Source organism: Lynx canadensis, chromosome B4 (genome assembly GCF_007474595.2).
Source record: "Lynx canadensis isolate LIC74 chromosome B4, mLynCan4.pri.v2, whole genome shotgun sequence".
Lineage (NCBI taxonomy): Eukaryota > Metazoa > Chordata > Mammalia > Carnivora > Felidae > Lynx > Lynx canadensis.
In genome coordinates this window covers 44,174,328-44,193,850 of record NC_044309.1, presented here as the reverse complement: position 1 = coordinate 44,193,850, position 19,523 = coordinate 44,174,328, and the positions used below count along the sequence as shown (strand labels likewise).

General features: G+C 37.8%; 1 protein-coding gene across 1 annotated transcript; it reads left to right on the top strand.

The window, feature by feature from the left end:
- Window positions 1–605: 605 nt before the first annotated feature.
- LOC115518650 (NKG2-A/NKG2-B type II integral membrane protein-like) lies at window positions 606–19,239 on the top strand. Its single transcript, XM_032593769.1, has 6 exons — window positions 606–877; window positions 1,265–1,346; window positions 1,834–1,877; window positions 2,426–2,577; window positions 18,407–18,510; window positions 18,766–19,239. Exons 1-6 carry the CDS (start codon window positions 802–804, stop codon window positions 18,884–18,886), a joined length of 579 nt encoding a protein of 192 aa, XP_032449660.1. The 5' UTR covers window positions 606–801; the 3' UTR covers window positions 18,887–19,239.
- Window positions 19,240–19,523: the final 284 nt, after the last annotated feature.

Genomic DNA, 19,523 nt, shown 5'->3' with positions numbered 1-19,523 from the left:
GTTTGTTTGTTTTCACCAGTGTTCATGCTTTGGATAAGTTTAGTGTGTCAAATAATGTTTTGCAACATATAAAATAGTCCTTTTAAAATTCAACAAATCTCAGAATTCCACAATTTTCAACATAAAATATCACTTGATAGCATTATATTACCCTTTAGTAAAGAAAATTAAATCCCAAAAGAAAAGTCACGTGTTACAGGAAATTCCTATATGTGCTAAAACTAGTATTTCCTAGTCTCACAGCACTCTAGTTTTAACCAATAATGGATTTTCAATTGTCACAAAATTGGTGCAACAGTATTTCTCTAATACAGCCTTTAATTTTAATCTGGCTATTCTAATAGTGTTGCAAAGTGTCCCTGGAATCTGACCTTATAGTAATGAGGTCAGTATTATTCTTGAATTCTTTTCTTCTTCACTAATGTATTGTTTACACTTTCCCAACCATCACTACAGTGTCAAACATTGTGTCACTGTAAAACCCTGTTATTCTGTCACGAAATACTTATTTAAGCTCTAAGGGAAGTGGAGCGAGATTTTACATTGTTCCACTTCAAATGAGCAGGATCCCTCACCCTGCACCCCACCAGTGTCACTGTACTAGCAATGTCGTCAGCACATGACATACACTCTTGATCAAGACCTTCAGGGCAGTTCCATTCAGCACTGTGCCTGACACTACTCAGCTGCAGAGACGAACAACCCAAGACTAACCTGGGCAGAACTCAGGTTAAGGAGTCACAAAGACGGCGAGTGAAACCTGAGAGCATTAATAGATCCATTTCAGTAACTGAGCAGGAAATGGCCCATGCGGAATTCAATCTTCAAGTTGCTTCTCAGGAGCTTCAAGAGACTGACAAGAACTATCTCTGCAAAGGTAAAACATTTAATACAGAGAGGTATATCTGTTCTGGGATGTGAAGTTGGGGTGCAGGGTTGTAGGGAAAGAGTAGGAAATGATCTCACGTAGTTTTCATTTGTGAGGATCAGAACTGGAAGTTGGAATATGGTAGTGTCGTTGAAGTCTGGGGACTCACTTTGTTCCAGTGTTACAAACCGTAGTGTTACCAACCTGTCACAGATTAGTATGTGACTGCCAATGCAATGGTATATTCTAAATGAAGATTACAATGGTAGATATGGGTTTGGGGTCCAAGTTTTTACATTTGATTCCCTGAAGGTTGTTGCTTCTCTTGTTTGTAAATTTCCGAAATGATTATTTCCATGCATCTTTTGTCAGTGTTTTCATTTCTCTTGTGTCCAGGGAGGTACATTGCTGAGGTTCTGGGAATCATCTGCCTTGTCTTGATGTCCACTGTGGTAAAAATAAACGTTATTCCCTGTAAGTCAGTGTTTGAATGACTAATAGGGAGTTTTTCACGTTAATACCATCAGTTCCTTGAAATATAACATATGGAATTTTATTATCTCATTTTAATGGATGCATGCTCTAAATGTGGAATAGTTATTCTGAATTTATCTAAAATAGAAACAACACATAATTGTAGGGAGTATTAAACATTTTTCAGAATTTTTATAACTCACAGTCAAGTTATATGAGAGACTTTATCGATAGATACAAATGAATTCTTGAGATTGGTTAAACCAAATACTGTAAGAGATGGTGAAGTTTGGTTCATTAGCTTTTGAATTATTTTCCCCCCTCATGTTCATTACTTTATTAAATTTTTACTGGTAAAATCAATTTTATTGCAGGGTTTTCTAATTCTAAATAATATACCAAATTTCATACTAAGAAACTCAAATTATTGTGATCCAATTAATTTAATTTTATGTTTCTTGAAGACTACTTTAATGTTCAAGCTACTGAAGGACCAGAGCAGAACAAAACCTCCCTGGAAACAAGATCCAGAAAGGTACAACATCCCTTGCAAAATTCTGTTATTAGTTTAGTGTCTATTCTAGCTCTATCTGCAAGTAGGCAAAGATGATAACAGATTCTTTTGGAAAAAGTGAATTAGAAAATCGTTTAATGAACTTTCAGAAATAATGATTCTAGGAGAGTATAACTTCTTAGGCAACAGTGTGAAGAAATACTCATTTAAAATCACCGTACCCGTTGTTAACAATTGCCTCACATGTTCTCCTCCTATAACATGATAAAAGATAAGTCATTCCATAAAGATGTTTGTGTTCAGTGATTCTCAGGACATGTAGAGGTGGACATTTTTGTGGTTCCTTTATATGGGCATATAAATTAGGGGATGAGGGCCTGACTCTTCTCTGAGTGTGTGTGTGTGTGTGTGTGTGTGTGTGCATGTGTGTGTGTGTTGCTTTAATTTTACCAGCTCGTGAGGGTATATGAATATGTTATGTACACATATGTGTATCCATATACAGTATGTAAAGTTTCATTTTGTAATATTCAAAGCTTTTTGGATAATATCTCGTAATCTCTCTCCAGCGTGTCTCTGTTGTCATTGTCTGAAAGAGTGGTTTACGTATTCCAACAATTGCTATTACATTAGCACTGAGGGAAAATCATGGAATGAGAGTTTGACGTCCTGTGCTTCCAAGAACTCTAACCTGCTCTACTATGATGATGAAGAGGACAAGGTAAGTTTTCAGATGTTTGCAGATTCTATTAAAAGCTTGTGAGTAACTATTATGCTTGTAGAGTTCATCCATAGTGACATATGTATTTGTAGTTTATTTATTTTAAAGTCTTTAATACTCCAGATGTTGACTCTATGACACATTATTTATATTCTTATACTTTGAATGTACATTTGATAATTTCCAGTTCTTTTCATAGAAACCTGTGTCTCTAGAAATGCTTTTTCCTGAAATAAACTTTACATTTAATTTTACAACATATCAAGGAAATTAGGCATTTGTGCAAATTGATTACAAAATATGTAGAACTACACAAATACCAATCATATCATGGGACAGAAGTTTAGAGTCTTTATCAGGCCTGCCAATTTTCATTTTATGAAATATTTCTGCCTATTTGGGGGCTTTATATCAATGGAATCATTCAGTTTGCATTTTTATGTGTGTCTGCTTTCTCTGTCAGATGCTATCTGTAATGCATCTATATTAACACATTTGTCTATAGTTTGTGAAATTTCACTACTCTCTTATATGAATATGACAGTTTCAAAACCATTCTCAGTAATTTAGTTCCTTTTTATTATATGGGTATTATGAATAATTGTGTTATGAAAAGTCTTTCCTATACCTTCCTCCACATATCATATTTATAATCCTTTATTATATGTAACTACATCTTACAGAGCATATTTATGTAATATAAATGTTATGGTTTTCATAATAAAATAACTTATAAATACAACATAATTATATTTATGTATAATTGTAATACACTTCCCTGTAAGCATTAGTCTGAAATTGCACAGTCATTGACATGTGGAAATTTCAATGTATTAAATTTTCCTTACATTTTTATTGTATTGTGTAAATATCCATTGTACCAACTAGTCTTTTGATCCAAATCTCAGTAGTGTCAGTAAATTAATTAATAAGTTCTGATGGTTATACACAGTACCATTTTCCTGGGTTGTAAATCTTAAGGCTATTCTCTTTTGTGAGAAAGAGAAGAACTGTGTCTCTTGCCCATTTCTCCAGGATGGTGCCTTTTTTTCACCTCTTAGAAGCCTTTTTCATATTTTACATACGAGCTCTTTCTCGAGTTTTTAAGATGAAAATATTTGTGACATGCATTTTCACTCTCATAATGGAGTCTTTTAATGATCAGAATTGTATTTATTTATTTTGTTAATATAATTTATTGTCAAGTTTCTAACATACAGTGTTTACAATGTGCTCTTGGTTTTGGGAGTAGATTCCCGTGATTTATTGCTTACATACAACCCCCCAGTGCTCATCCCAGCAAGTGCCTTCCTCAATGCCCATCACCCATTTTCCTCTCTCCCCCACCCCACTACCCACCCCTGTTTGTTCTCTGGATTTAAGAGTCTCTTGTGGGTTGCCTCCCTCCCTCTCTGTTTGTAACTATTTTTTACCCCTTCCCTTCCACCTTGGTCTTCTGTTAAGTTTCTCAACATCCAAGTATGAGTGGAAACATATGATATCTGTCCTTCCCTGACTATTTCACTCAGCATAATACCTTAAGCCGCATAATTTCTTTGTCTGGTCAATCTTCTTTTCTTTTCTTTTTCCCCACCTCCTTCTTTATTTCCCTTTCTCTCCCTCTGGAATGATCAGAATTTTAATGTTACCATAGTCCTACTTAGCACTTGGTGTGTTACAATCATTACTATGGACCTATTTCAGAAGTTAGCGATAGTTCATGAATATTATTTCCTATATTATTTTCCTGGACTCATCTTTTTCTTTATTTCTTCATCTTTTAACTTTCATTATGTTTATGATCGAGTTAGAATTTATTTTTTGTGATGCTCTATTTCTGATGCTGTGAGATAAAAGTGAAGGTTATAGTTTTCTACATCATTACCTCTGTGACGGAGCATCATTTAGAGCAATGTAGGTCTCATCTTCATAAATAACTTTATATACATGAAGTTCTATATGTACACATATGTTCTAATCTCCTTTATATAAATAATATGGATATTATATATTTTCATACAGATAATTACATATTCACAGGTCACTGTCTATACAGTCTGTCACACCCACAGCAGTTGGAGTAAAATGTAGAGACTTACTTGCTTTTATGGCCCCTTACCATGTCCCAATTATACTGTGTCCTAAATATTTCTGTACTTACTTTGAGAATCACATGGAATTTGTAATTTTGCTGCAACTGATAATTTTGCTTCAAATATCAACCAATTTAGAGAACACAGTGAAGGAAAGTCCATTATACCTATGAGAGTTTTATTCTTTCTTTTGTTCTCTCTTTCTTCCTGATGATTCAAGATGCCTTCTTTTGCCATTTATTCCCTTTAGGAGTTCTTTCAGAGTGGGTCTGATGGTGATACATTTTCTTAGTTTTCTTTTATCAGACAAAGTCTTGATTTCCCATGCATGCCTGTTGATATTTTTGGTGAATAGTCAATGGCTTTTTATTAGAATCACGCAGTTTGTGTCTAAAACATTTCTGTCTTCCTAGCATGTCTTTTATCTGTTAATTTGACAAGAGAGAAAAAACATTTTGGAGAGTTGGGTGTGTACCTGTTGGTGTCTGTGGTTTGCTAGGCTCTCTGACACCAGTCTACGTGAGGTAGAGGGAAATTCCAGGGAGCTCACCACCACGTCATTCCTCGGGTCTCCAGGGCTGGGATCTGTCAGCTTTCTCATTACCTTTCTGAATCTTATGTCATCTTCTGTATAATGCCCAGGGACTGTAGCTGCGTTGGTGGGAGGAATAGGGAAAAGTCTATCCGCTCTTTCTTTCCAGGACAAGAAGTCTGGTCTGGGGTGATTATATTTTGAATGCTCCTAAGATTAATAGTGTTCAGCATCTTTTCCTGTACTCACTTGCCATCTATACATGGTGTTTGGTGAAGTATCTATTGAAATATTTTGCCAATATTTTTACTTTTTTTCATTGTATTTTGAGAAATCTTTATGTACCCAGCGGCAAGGTTTTTTATTAGATGTTTGATTTATAAATGTTTCTTCACAAGTTATGACTTTCTTTTCTCTTCAAAGAGCAGATATTACCTTGATGAACTACATTTCATCAATTTCTTCTTTTATGGATTGTGCTTTTGATATTCTATCTAAAAAATCTCTGCCCAACTGTACATCTTGCACATTTTATAATACATCTGGAACTTTTTTCACTTATGTGTGCTTAATTTTGAGCATTTTTAATATAGTCAAAGTATATAATTATTAATAATATTTGATACCCCATTGTTTCCACAACATTTACTCAAAAGCCTACACTTTTCCAATGAATGACCGCATTTTTTGGAAATATGCATTTCATATTGTGTGGGTACTAATTTTGCACTTTCTCATGTGTTTAATTATTGTCCTTATGTTTTTTTATGTCAGTTTTCTACTTTAAAGTCTTTCCTTTTGTTTTAAATATACACGTATTTATTTTGAGACAGTGGGAATGCAAACGGTGCGAGGGGCAGAAAGAGAGGAAGAGAGTATCCCAAGAGGGGTCCATGGTGTCAGCACAGAGCCTGACTTGGGGCTCCATCTCAGGAGCAATCTTTTCATGACCTGAGCAGAAGCACAACTGCCTAATCTGCCCAGGTGTCCCCTACATTGTCCTTTGTTAAACAGGGAGTTTATACAAGTTCATTTTCAGAGGTATTATATGTCTTCAGGATCTTTGCATGGATATTTCCTATTCATTTCTATCTTCTAAAGGTTTTTATAAAGTTTATTTTTATTTACTTACTTTGTGTGAGTGATAAAGTGGATGGGAGAGGGACAGAGACAGAGAGGGGGGTGGGGGCAGAGAGAAAATTCCAAACACTTTGCCCAGTGTCAGCGCAGAGCCGAATGCAGGGCTCAAACTCACAAACCCTGAGATCATGACCTGAGCCAAAATCAAGAGTCGGGTGCTTAACCAATGGAATCACCCAGGTGCCCCTTTCAAAAGGCTTTTTAAAAATAAGAATAGGGGGAGACAGGAAGATGGCGGCGTAGGAGGATGCTGGGCTCACCACACGTCCTGCTGATCACTTAGATTCCACCTACACCTGCCTAAATAACCCAGAAAACCGCCAGAGGATTAGCAGAACGGAGTCACCGGACCCAAGTGCAGACGAGAGGCCCACGGAAGAGGGTAGGAAGGGCGGCGAGGCGGTGCGCGCTCCACGGACTGGCGGGAGGGAGCCGGGGCGGAGGGGCGGCTCGCCAGCCAAGCAGAGCCCCCGAGTCCGGCTTGGAAAAGCGGAGGGGCCTGACGGACTGTGTTCCGACAGCAAGCGCGACTTAGCGTCTGGGAGGTCATAAGTTAACAGCTCTGCTCGGAAAGCGGGAAGGCTGGAGGACAAAGGGAGGGTGAGCTGCGGAGCCCCCGGACGACAGAGCTCAGTTTGGTGGGGAACAAAGGCGCTCGCCAGCGCCATCTCCCCCGCCCATCCCCCAGCCAAAATCCCAAAGGAAACTGGTTCCGGCCAGGGAAATTGCTCGCTCCGCGCAAACACCCAACTCTGTGCTTCTGCGGAGCCAAACCTCCGGCAGCGGATCTGACTCCCTCCGGCTGCCACAGGGCCCCTCCTGAAGTGGATCACCTAAGGAGAAGCGAGCTAAGCCTGCCCCCCCCTGCCGCCGTGCACCTTGCCTTCCCACCCCAGCTAATACGCCAGATCCCCAGCATCACAAGCCTGGCAGTGTGCAAGTAGCACAGACGGGCCACGCCACCCCACAGTGAATCCCGCCCCTAGGAGAGGGGAAGAGAAGGCACACACCAGTCTGACTGTGGCCCCAGCGGTGGGCTGGGGGCAGACATCAGGACTGACTGCGGCCCCGCCCACCAACTCCAGTTATACACCACAGCACAGGGGAAGTGCCCTGCAGGTCCTCACCACACCAGGGACTATCCAAAATGACCAAGCAGAAGAATTCCCCTCAGAAGAATCTCCAGGAAATAACAACAGCTAATGAGCTGATCAAAAAGGATTTAAATAATATAACAGAAAGTGAATTTAGAATAATAGTCATAAAATTAATCGCTGGGCTGGAAAACAGTATACAGGACAGCAGAGAATCTCTTGCTACAGAGATCAAGGGACTAAGGAACAGTCACGAGGAGCTGAAAAACGCTTTAAAGGAAATGCAAAACAAAATGCAAACCACCACGGCTCGGATGGAAGAGGCAGAGGAGAGAATAGGTGAACTAGAAGATAAAGTTATGGAAAAAGAGGAAGCTGAGAAAAAGAGAGATAAAAAAATCCAGGAGTATGAGGGGAAAATTAGAGAACTAAGTGATACACTAAAAAGAAATAATATACGCATAATTGGTATCCCAGAGGAGGAAGAGAGAGGGAAAGGTGCTGAAGGGGTACTTGAAGAAATTATAGCTGAGAACTTCCCTGAACTGGGGAAGGAAAAAGGCATTGAAATCCAAGAGGCACAGAGAACTCCCTTCAGACGTAACTTGAATCGATCTTCTGCACGACATATCATAGTGAAACTGGCAAAATACAAGGATAAAGAGAAAATTCTGAAAGCAGCAAGGGGTAAACGTGCCCTCACATATAAAGGGAGACCTATAAGACTCGTGACTGATCTCTCTTTTGAAACTTGGCAGGCCAGAAAGAATTGGCACGAGATTTTCAGGGTGCTAGACAGCAAAAATATGCAGCCGAGAATCCTTTATCCAGCAAGTCTGTCATTTAGGATAGAAGGAGAGATAAAGGTCTTCCCAAACAAACAAAAACTGAAGGAATTTGTCACCACTAAACCAGCCCTACAAGAGATCCTAAGGGGGACCCTGTGAGACAAAGTACCAGAGACATCACTACAAGCATAAAACATACAGACATCACAATGACTCTAAACCCGTATCTTTCTATAATAACACTGAATGTAAATGGATTAAATGCGCCAACCAAAAGACATAGGGTATCAGAATGGATAAAAAAACAAGACCCATCTATTTGCTGTCTACAAGAGACTCATTTTAGACCTGAGGACACCTTTAGATTCAGAGTGAGGGGATGGAGAACTATTTATCATGCTACTGGAAGCCAAAAGAAAGCTGGAGTAGCCATACTTATATCAGACAAACTAGACTTTAAATTAAAGGCTGTAACAAGAGATGAAGAAGGACATTATATAATAGTTACAGGGTCTATCCATCAGGAAGAGCTAACAATTATAAATGTCTATGCGCCGAATACCGGAGCCCCCAAATATATAAAACAATTACTCATAAACATAAGCAACCTTATTGATAAGAATGTGGTAATTGCAGGGGACTTTAACACCCCACTTACAGAAATGGATCAATCATCTAGACACACAGTCAATAAAGAAACAAGGGCCCTGAATGAGACATTGGATCAGATGGACTTGACAGATATATTTAGAACTCTGCATCCCAAAGCAACAGAATATACTTTCTTCTCGAGTGCACATGGAACATTCTCCAAGATAGATCATATACTGGGTCACAAAACAGCCCTTCATAAGTTTACAAGAATTGAAATTATACCATGCATACTTTCAGACCACAATGCTATGAAGCTTGAAATCAACCACAGGAAAAAGTCTGGAAAGCTCCAAAAGCATGGAGGTTAAAGAACACCCTACTAACGAATGAGTGGGTCAACCAGGCAATTAGAGAAGAAATCAAAAAATATATGGAAACAAACGAAAATGAAAATACAACAATCCAAACGCTTTGGGACGCAGCGAAGGCAGTCCTGAGAGGAAAATACATTGCAATCCAGGCCTATCTCAAGAAACAAGAAAAATCCCAAATACAAAATCTAACAGCACACCTAAAGGAAATAGAAGCAGAACAGCAAAGGCAGCCTAAACCCAGCAGAAGAAGAGAAATAATAAAGATCAGAGCAGAAATAAACAATATAGAATCTAAAAAAACTGTAGAGCAGATCAAAGAAACCAAGAGTTGGTTTTTTGAAAAAATAAACAAAATTGACAAACCTCTAGCCAGGCTTCTCAAAAAGAAAAGGGAGATGACCCAAATAGATAAAATCATGAATGAAAATGGAATTATTACAACCAATCCCTCAGAGATACAAACAATTATCAGGGAATACTATGAAAAATTATATACCAACAAATTGGACAACCTGGAAGAAATGGACAAATTCCTGAACACCTACACTCTTCCAAAACTCAATCAGGAGGAAATAGAAAGCTTGAACAGACCCATAACCAGCGAAGAAATTGAATCGGTTATCAAAAATCTCCCAACAAATAAGAGTCCAGGACCAGATGGCTTCCCAGGGGAGTTCTACCAGACGTTTAAAGCAGAGATAATACCTATCCTTCTCAAGCTATTCCAAGAAATAGAAAGGGAAGGAAAACTTTCAGACTCATTCTATGAAGCCAGCATTACTTTGATTCCTAAACCAGACAGAGACCCAGTAAAAAAAGAGAACTACAGGCCAATATCCCTGATGAATATGGATGCAAAAATTCTCAATAAGATACTAGCAAATCGAATTCAACAGCATATAAAAAGAATTATTCACCATGATCAAGTGGGATTCATTCCTGGGATGCAGGGCTGGTTCAACATTCGCAAATCAATCAACGTGATACATCACATTAACAAAAAAAAAAGAGAAGAACCATATGATCCTGTCAATCGATGCAGAAAAGGCCTTTGACAAAATCCAGCACCCTTTCTTAATAAAAACCCTTGAGAAAGTCGGGATAGAAGGAACATACTTAAAGATCATAAAAGCCATTTATGAAAAGCCCACAGCTAACATCAGCCTCAACGGGGAAAAACTGAGAGCTTTTTCCCTGAGATCAGGAACACGACAGGGATGCCCACTCTCACCGCTGTTGTTTAACATAGTGCTGGAAGTTCTAGCATCAGCAATCAGACAACAAAAGAAATCAAAGGCATCAAAATTGGCAAAGATGAAGTCAAGCTTTCGCTTTTTGCAGATGACATGATATTATACATGGAAAATCCGATAGACTCCACCAAAAGTCTGCTAGAACTGATACATGAATTCAGCAAAGTTGCAGGATACAAAATCAATGTACAGAAATCAGTTGCATTCTTATACACTAACAATGAAGCAACAGAAAGACAAATAAAGAAAATGATCCCATTCACAATTGCACCAAGAAGCATAAAATACCTAGGAATAAATCTAACCAAAGATGTAAAGGATCTGTATGCTGAAAACTATAGAAAGCTTATGAAGGTAATTGAAGAAGATTTAAAGAAATGGAAAGACATTCCCTGCTCATGGATTGGAAAAATAAATATTGTCCAAATGTCAATACTACCCAAAGCTATCTACACATTCAATGCAATCCCAATCAAAATTGCACCAGCATTCTTCTCGAAACTAGAACAAGCAATCCTAAAATTCATCTGGAACCACAAAAGGCCCCGAATAGCCAAAGGAATTTTGAAGAAGAAGACCAAAGCAGGAGGCATCACAATCCCAGACTTTAGCCTCTACTACAAAGCTGTCATCATCAAGACAGCACGGTATTGGCACAAAAACAGACACACAGACCAATGGAATAGAATAGAAACCCCAGAACTAGACCCACAAACGTATGGCCAACTCATCTTTGACAAAGCAGGAAAGAACATCCAATGGAAAAAAGACAGCCTCTTTAACAAATGGTGCTGGGAGAACTGGACAGCAACATGCAGAAGGTTGAAACTAGACCACTTTCTCACACCATTTACAAAAATAAACTCAAAATGGATAAAGGACCTAAATGTGAGACGGGAAACCATCAGAACCTTAGAGGAGAAAGCAGGAAAAGACCTCTCTGACCTCAGCCGTAGCAATCTCTTACTTGACACATCCCCAAAGGCAAGGGAATTAAAAGCAAAAGTGAATTACTGGGACCTTATGAAGATAAAAAGCTTCTGCACAGCAAAGGAAACAACCAACAAAACTAAAAGGCAACCAACGGAATGGGAAAAGATATTTGCAAATGACATATCGGACAAAGGGCTAGTATCTAAAATCTATAAAGAGCTCACCAAACTCCACACCCGAAAAACAAATAACCCAGTGAAGAAATGGGCAGAAAACATGAATAGACACTTCTCTAAAGAAGACATCCAGATGGCCAACAGGCACATGAAAAGATGCTCAGCGTCGCTCCTTATCAGGGAAATACAAATCAAAACCACACTCAGGTATCACCTCACGCCAGTCAGAGTGGCCAAAATGAACAAATCAGGAGACTGTAGATGCTGGAGAGGATGTGGAGAAACGGGAACCCTCTTGCACTGTTGGTGGGAATGCAAATTGGTGCAGCCGCTCTGGAAAGCAGTGTGGAGGTTCCTCAGAAAATTAAAAATAGACCTACCCTATGACCCAGCAATAGCACTGCTAGGAATTTACCAAAGGGATACAGGAGTACTGATGCATAGGGGCACTTGTACCCCAATGTTCATAGCAGCACTGTCAACAATAGCCAAATTATGGAAAGAGCCTAAATGTCCATCAACTGATGAATGGATAAAGAAATTGTGGTATAGGGCGCCTGGGTGGCGCAGTCGGTTAAGCGTCCGACTTCAGCCAGGTCACGATCTCGCGGTCCGTGAGTTCGAGCCCCGCGTCGGGCTCTGGGCTGATGGCTCAGAGCCTGGAGCCTGTTTCTGATTCTGTGTCTCCCTCTCTCTCTGCCCCTCTCCCGTTCATGCTCTGTCTCTCTCTGTCCCAAAAATAAATAAAAACGTTGAAAAAAAAAATTTTATAAAAAAAAATAAAAAATAAAAAAAATAAATAAATAAAAAAAAAAAAAGAAATTGTGGTATATATACACAATGGAATACTACGTGGCAATGAGAAAAAATGAAATATGGCCTTTTGTAGCAACGTGGATGGAACTGGAGAGTGTAATGCTAAGTGAAATAAGCCATACAGAGAAAGACAGATACCATATGGTTTCACTCTTATGTGGATCCTGAGAGACTTAACGGGAACCCATGGGGAAGGGGAAGGAAAAAAAAAAAAAGGAGGTTAGAGTGGGAGAGAGCCAAAGCATAAGAGACTGTTAAAAACTGAGAACAAACTGAGGGTTGATGGGGGGTGGGAGGGAGGGGAGGGTGGGTGATGGGTATTGAAGAGGGCACCTTTTGGGATGAGCACTGGGTGTTGTATGGAAACCAATTTGTCAATAAATTTCATATATAAATAAATAAATAAATAAATAAATAGCTGAAATGCAAAAAAAAAAAAAAGAAAAAAAATAAGAATAAATATTACTTTGTTCAGGTGCCTTCTGCATCAGAGAAATCACATTTACATATATTTGCATTTCTTCATAATATTCTCTTGATAGTTTTTATTGTGGTATAATGTACATACACATGGATCATATGCTATAAATGCCAACAGACAGCTGAGTTTTCAGTGTCACCATTGTATGGAATGAGAAAATCAATATTACCAGCACTGTAAAATGCCACTATCAAGTTCTTTTGTGCATTTTAAAAAGTTTGTGTAGATGGAATAATACGGTATGCATATTGTATTTTTGGCATTTTCAGGTGAAGCTAAACTTGTGTGTTTCATCCCTATAGCTGCATCAGTTGCAAATTGTCCACATCTCTTTGTTGTTCTGTTGTCAGATTCTACTACAATGTATTCACCGATTCTGTTGCTGATGCTCTTGGATGTGTGGGTATTGGTCCATTTGGGGCTACTTCAAGTTACTCTACTATACATACTCCACAATCAACTTTTAGCTAAACGTATGTGTTTCTTATTTAACTAATGGCTCCTCTCTTCTTGCTTCTTCAGAGGGTAGCAACTTAAATCATTGTTGATAACATTCTTCCTTCTGAGTGTACTTGACGAAGGTATAAATTGTCTCCAAACACTACTTTAGATTCATCCTAAAAGCTTTGATGTATTCTCAGTTTATTGTCGACCAGTACAAAGTAATTTCTATCATCCAGTACAAGATATTTTCAGAGATTTCATCTTTGAACTGTAAATTTTTCAGAAGTGTATCACTTGCCACATGTTGGAAATTTCCCGGATTTCTTTCCATTGTTTCTTCCCATTTCTTTGTCTTCAGAGAAATTACTTTGAATATTTCCATCCTTAAAATTTTTGATCCCATGGGGCGCCTGGGTGGCTCAGTTGGTTAAGCGGCCGGCTTCGGCTCAGGTCATGATCTCGCGGTCCATGGGTTCGAGCCCCGCTTCGGGCTCTGTGCTGACAGCTCAGAATCTGCAGCCTGTTTCGGATTCTGTGTCTCCCTCTCTCTGACCCTCCCCCGTTCATGCTCTGTCTCTGTCTCAAAAAAATAAATAAAAGTTAAAAAAATTGTTTTTCATCCCTATTTATGATCTAGAACACTTTCTATATATGTCAGTTATATCAAGCTGATTCCTAGTGTTTTGACAGTCTTCCATAGTCCTTCTGATTTTGTGACTATCTGTTCTTACTTACTGAAGAAAGAGATTTCAATCTTCAAGTGCACTCATTGAATTGTTTATTTATCCTTCTAATTCTGTCAGTTTCTATTTCATGTGTTTAAGGGTTCTGATGTTAGGTGATTAATATATGTTTATAATTGTTTTATCTTCCTCTTATATTGACAACCTTAACATTTTGAAATGTTTCTTTTAATTTTGGCTAACATTTCTTGTTTTAACAGCTACTTTGTTATTAGAACAGTCATTTCTACTCACTTCTTTTGGTTACTGTCTGTAGGGTCTATTGTTTTGCTATCCTTTTATTTTCACCAATGTATGCCTTTGAATCTACAATGTGTCAGTTACAGGGAGCATAATGATGGATACTACTCTTTTATTCAGGATGACACTCTCTATCTTATCATTGGAATACTTATTTAATTCCCATGAATATTCATTCATTGTAGAGAACATATAGATGGATCTTTTTTTTTAATTCAGAATGTCAATTTCTAACTTTGATTATAATATTTATTTCATTCAAATTAAGGCAATTATTTGTGTCCTTGGATTTAGGTCTGTCATTTGCTGAATGTTCTCGATGTATGTGTTATTTTCTTCTTCCACCTTACCTGACATCTTTTGGATTAAACACATATTTTAGTATTCCCTTTTAAATCCTCTGCTGATGTCTAGCTATATTTTTAAATTATGTACTTAGTAGTTGCTGTAAGTATAACAAATATATCTTTTGTTTGTGTTTAGTGAGATATAATTAACATACAACACTGCCTAATACATTATAGTATGGTTACTATGGTAATATGCATTAGCTAACACCTTTGTCGTGTCACATATGTGTTTAGTTTTAGTTTTTATTTATTTAGATTTACTTTTTCAGCAACTTCAAAATTCATAATGCAGTAATGCTGACCATTTCATTATATGGTACATTAGATCTTTAGAACTTCTTTATCTGTTAGTTGCAAGTTTGTAAACTTAAACAACACCTCCCCAGTTCCCCCACCCCTCAGGTTCAGGTAAACAACATTTGGCTATATGTTTTCTTTACAAGTTCAGTTTTTTGAGATTCCATATGTAAGTAAGATCATACAGTATTTGTGTATCTCTCTGACTTAAGTCACTAAATAAAATGCCTTGAAGGGACATCTATTTGCCACAAATGGCAAGATTTCCTTTTTTCTCTTGGCTGAATAGCATTTATATATATGCATAGTCATTATACATATACATTATATACACATTTAGAGTCATTATACATATCTTCGTAACCACTTATCGGGTGGCAGATACTTAGGTTGCTTTCATATATTGGCTATTGTAAGTAAAGTTGTAGTGAGCATGGCTGTGCAGATATCCTTTTGAGATACTGATTCAGTTCCTTTTAATACATACCCAAGATATATCCTACAAACTAACCATAAGTGTGAAAAATGGCTATTCTGATAGGATTTCCTTCCTTTTTCCGGCTGAATAATATTACACTGGTAGGTGTATACCACGCTTTCTTTCTCTATTCATCCATCAGTGGACATTTGGGCTGCTTCTACCCCGTGGCTCTTAGGAGTATTGCTGCACTGAGCATGGGTGTGCACGTATCCTCGAGATCTTGCTTTCAATTCTTGTAGATAGTTTCTTACATGTGGGATTGCTGACTCCTGTGGTAACTGTAGTTTTAATCGCTGGAGGAAGCTCCATCCACGTCTTCATAACGGCTGACCGATGTGTATTCCCAACCACCATGTGTAAGTCTCCTTCTTTTTGACCTCCTCACTGAAACATTTTTAAAGAGTGTTTATTTATTTATTTTGAGAGAGAGAAAGAAAGAGAGCAAGCAGGGAAGGTGCAGAGGGAGGGAGACAGACAGCATCCAAAGCCGGCTTTGCACCATCAACACAGAGCCCAACGCGGGGCTCAAACCTAAAACTGTGAGATCATGACCTGAGCCAAAACTGAAAGTCAGACACTTAACTGACTGAGCCACCAGACGACTCAACAATTTTCTGCTGTGTGCCATCCATCTTAATGAGTATGAAGTGATAAGTAATCATGATTTTGATTTGCATTTCTCTGATCATTAGCGATATTGAGCATCTTTCCATATGATTTTCACAATTTATATATTCTTTGGAAATATGTCTGTTTAATTTCTTTGCCCATTTTTTCAATGTGTTCTTGGTGTTTGTTGTTGTTGATACTAAGTTGTAGACTAATTATACATTTTAGACGTGATTCCCTGTTTGATATATGATTGCAAGTGTTTTTTCCACTCTGTCTTTTCATTGTTGATCATTCCCTTTAATGCACAGAAATGTTTAGGTTGATATAGCCCATTTGTCTACAATGGACTTCTCCTTTGTGGTCTGGTTTTGGTGGCAGAGCCAAGAAATCATTGCCAAATACAATGTTGTTTATATTCCCCCCCATTTTTTCTTTGAGGAACTTCTATACCTTACATTTATGTCTTTAGTCCACTTTGAGTTAATTTTAGTATATGGTGTAAATGGAAACATCCATCTTCAATCTTCTGCATGTGGGAGGGAAGTCAGTTTCCCAACACCCTTTGTGAAAGATGCTGTCTTTCCCTATTGAATGGTCCTGGCACCCTTATCAAAGCTGGTTAGACCGATTATACCTCGGTTTGTGTCTGGATATTTTTAAGGTATTGTTTCCATGGGGGATTTAGGGTCTGTGTCTTTCTGTTCCTTCATCTTGCTGCTTGTATCCCATTCCACTCAGAACTAGTGTGCAGGGCAGGGGTATGGATTCTGTGGTAGATAATGTGTTGTAAGGCTGATGGAGGTGGAAGATGCATCACCCATCCCTGATTTTCACGCTGACTTAAGTCACTTCACAATCCACTCTCTTCCCTCAAGACTATTTCTTTGTATTTGCCAGTGTTCTTTGGTCATTTCATTATGATGTCATGAGACGTGGATTTGTACGTGCTCATTGTGTTAGCAGTTTGCTAAGTCTCTGGTGTCTATAAATATTTTACATTATATTAGTGCGCAGTTCATTCGTCGTGCCTTAACATTGTTGTCCTGTTTTTTTCTGCCTCTGTTGTTCTTCTCATATTCTCCTTAGACCTATGCTGGCTTTCCTGATACTGTTTTGAAAGTGTCTGAATTCTGTAAGTGGTTCTCTTTTTTCTCTCTCATCCTAAGGTATAAATAAATTTTGTTACTCCTTCACATTCGTTAGTTGTTTTTTTTTTCTACTTGAGTGGATTTTCCATTTCCAGTATGGAATGATGCACTCAGATTCTCTGTGGTTTCTTCATATAGTTTTGTTTCTCTACTGATATTTCCTACTTGCTAAATTGCTGCCATCACATATTCATGCAAATTTTTCAACTAAGTTTTCTTTATAGTTTTCATATGTGTATAAATATGACTTTTATTTTTATTATGTAAAAAAAAATTAATGCTTTTATTTATTTTTGAGATAGAGAGAGACAGAGCACGAGCAGGTGAGGAGCAGAGAGAGAGGGAGACACAGACTGGGAAGCAGGCTCCAGGCTCTGAGCTGTCAGCACAGAGCCAGATGCGGGGCTCGAACTCACAGCCTGTGAGATCATGACCTGAGCCGAAGTCAGACGCCCAACCGACTGAGCCACCCAGGTGCCCTTAAATATGACTTTTAACTACTTTTGGTCTAATATGTGCAACAACTTATCCCAGCAGACGTTTCTATTGACCTATGCTTTCCTTTCATTGGAAGATTTTTTAAATTTCTCTTCATATTTTTTTTTTTACTTTTTAGGGAGACACTTTTTAAAAATATACTTCAGTAAACATGCATTGTATGTCATTTTTCCTAGATTTACTATTTTTTGTTGCCAAACATTTATGGCAGAATCTTCTCTACTACAATCTGTCTGCTGACAGTTTTGTTCATTTTTTCCAAATTCTTATTGCTTATTTTTATGACCTTGTGACTTTTACCTTTGATGTTAATTACTGCTGATCAAGTCTCCACCTATGGCACCAGCACCCTTGCTCTTTGCAGCTTCTCCCAGTTGTAACAGCTTCAGTCTTCTTATCACTGATCCAGGGGTGGGCAGGTGGGAGTCACGGGAGCATCCTAGGTGAGTAGATGACAAATGTGCTTCTGCCTTGATTCACCAGGATTTTTTCCAATATACCTATTTCATAAGTTATTAATCTGTGATCCATTTTCTAAACTCTGAAATTGTTTTCACGGTCAGTTTGTCCTCTTCACTTAGTCCTAAGATAATTTTATACTTTCGTGTCCACTGTGTAACATTATATTATAATTTGAAAGTGTCTATAAAGGAAGAAAGGATGAACTTTTATGTGTTATTACAGAATTCAAATGAGTATAAGAGCTTGTATTTGACTCCCAATAAAATTTGTTTTCTCATAGTTTTTGTTGAATTTACTCCCTGCTACTACATGGATTAGAGGCTCCCAGAGAAGCCATCATAGTTCATCTGTGCAGCCAAAAGCCTTACTATTTTCTTCCGAAGTGTAAGTCTCCTGACAACTTTTTATTTTATGCCTCACAAGAATTGTTCCTAGAATCAAAAACAGCAATTTGTGAACAATCGGATAAAACAGTAGTTGAAGTTTTTCCAGAGAAAAATGGTATGGGAAATCTTGAGATTGAGATATATAAGTATGAGTCAAAATGGATGGTTCATTCCTCAAAATACTATGGTCCCTAGTAAGAGATATAAGCAACCTTATGGCAAGATTAATGAGGTATAATTCTCTGTATTTCAGGTTGTCAGCATCTTCAGAGAGTGACAAGAATTGTCCATATTTCGATTTTCAAATAAGAAAAACTTATTTTGCACCCTGCTCAGTAATAAAATCATATGTTTGTAAGCACCAAGTGTTTTAGTTACCTCATTTTGATATAATGGTATTTCACCATTTATAAAGAATACATCTCTCATTATTTCAAAAGCGATATGACTATTTTCTTTGTATATTTTTAAGATAATATTTTTTAGTGTAATTTTAGTCTCACAACAAAATTAAGAAGAAGCTCCTGAGATTTCCTGGATTGTCCCTGTCTGCACATGTGCATGGCCTCTCCCATTCTCAACATCACTCACTAGAATGTTTCATTTCTTACCAAGGATGAATCCGCATCAATGCATATATATCGCCCAAAGTCCAAAGAGTATTGAGGCTTCATTCTTGGTGTTATGGAACTGTTCTCAAATTTAATTATATTAGTGTAAAAAAATATACTCGGTATATATTATTTATTTCTTATGCTTTGCTATTTAGTAGAATAAAATATATATTAATTACAAATCATAAAATTAGTGTAAAATTCTCAATACAGTGAATAATTCCATTTCTATTTCCAAATTAGCTGATTTGTTCTAGCCCTTTAAGGGCCTCAAATGAGGATTGAACACTCCAGGGTGACAAGGGTGTCAGTCAGAATTGAGTCAGGAGACAGAAACAAGGAAGGAAGTTGAGGTAAACAATTATTATCTACTTGTAAGGGAAAGCTTACTAAGGGG

What these genes read in the sequence shown, in the direction of transcription:
- LOC115518650 (XM_032593769.1), top strand. Translation starts at nt 802, where the DNA reads ATGGCCCATGCGGAATTCAATCTTCAAGTTGCTTCTCAGGAGCTTCAA. An exon ending in CAAGAACTATCTCTGCAAAG is followed by an intron (nt 878 to 1,264) that starts GTAAAACATTTA and finishes TCTTGTGTCCAG; the next exon opens with GGAGGTACATTGCTGAGGTT. An exon ending in ATGATGATGAAGAGGACAAG is followed by an intron (nt 2,578 to 18,406) that starts GTAAGTTTTCAG and finishes GTTTTCTCATAG; the next exon opens with TTTTTGTTGAATTTACTCCC.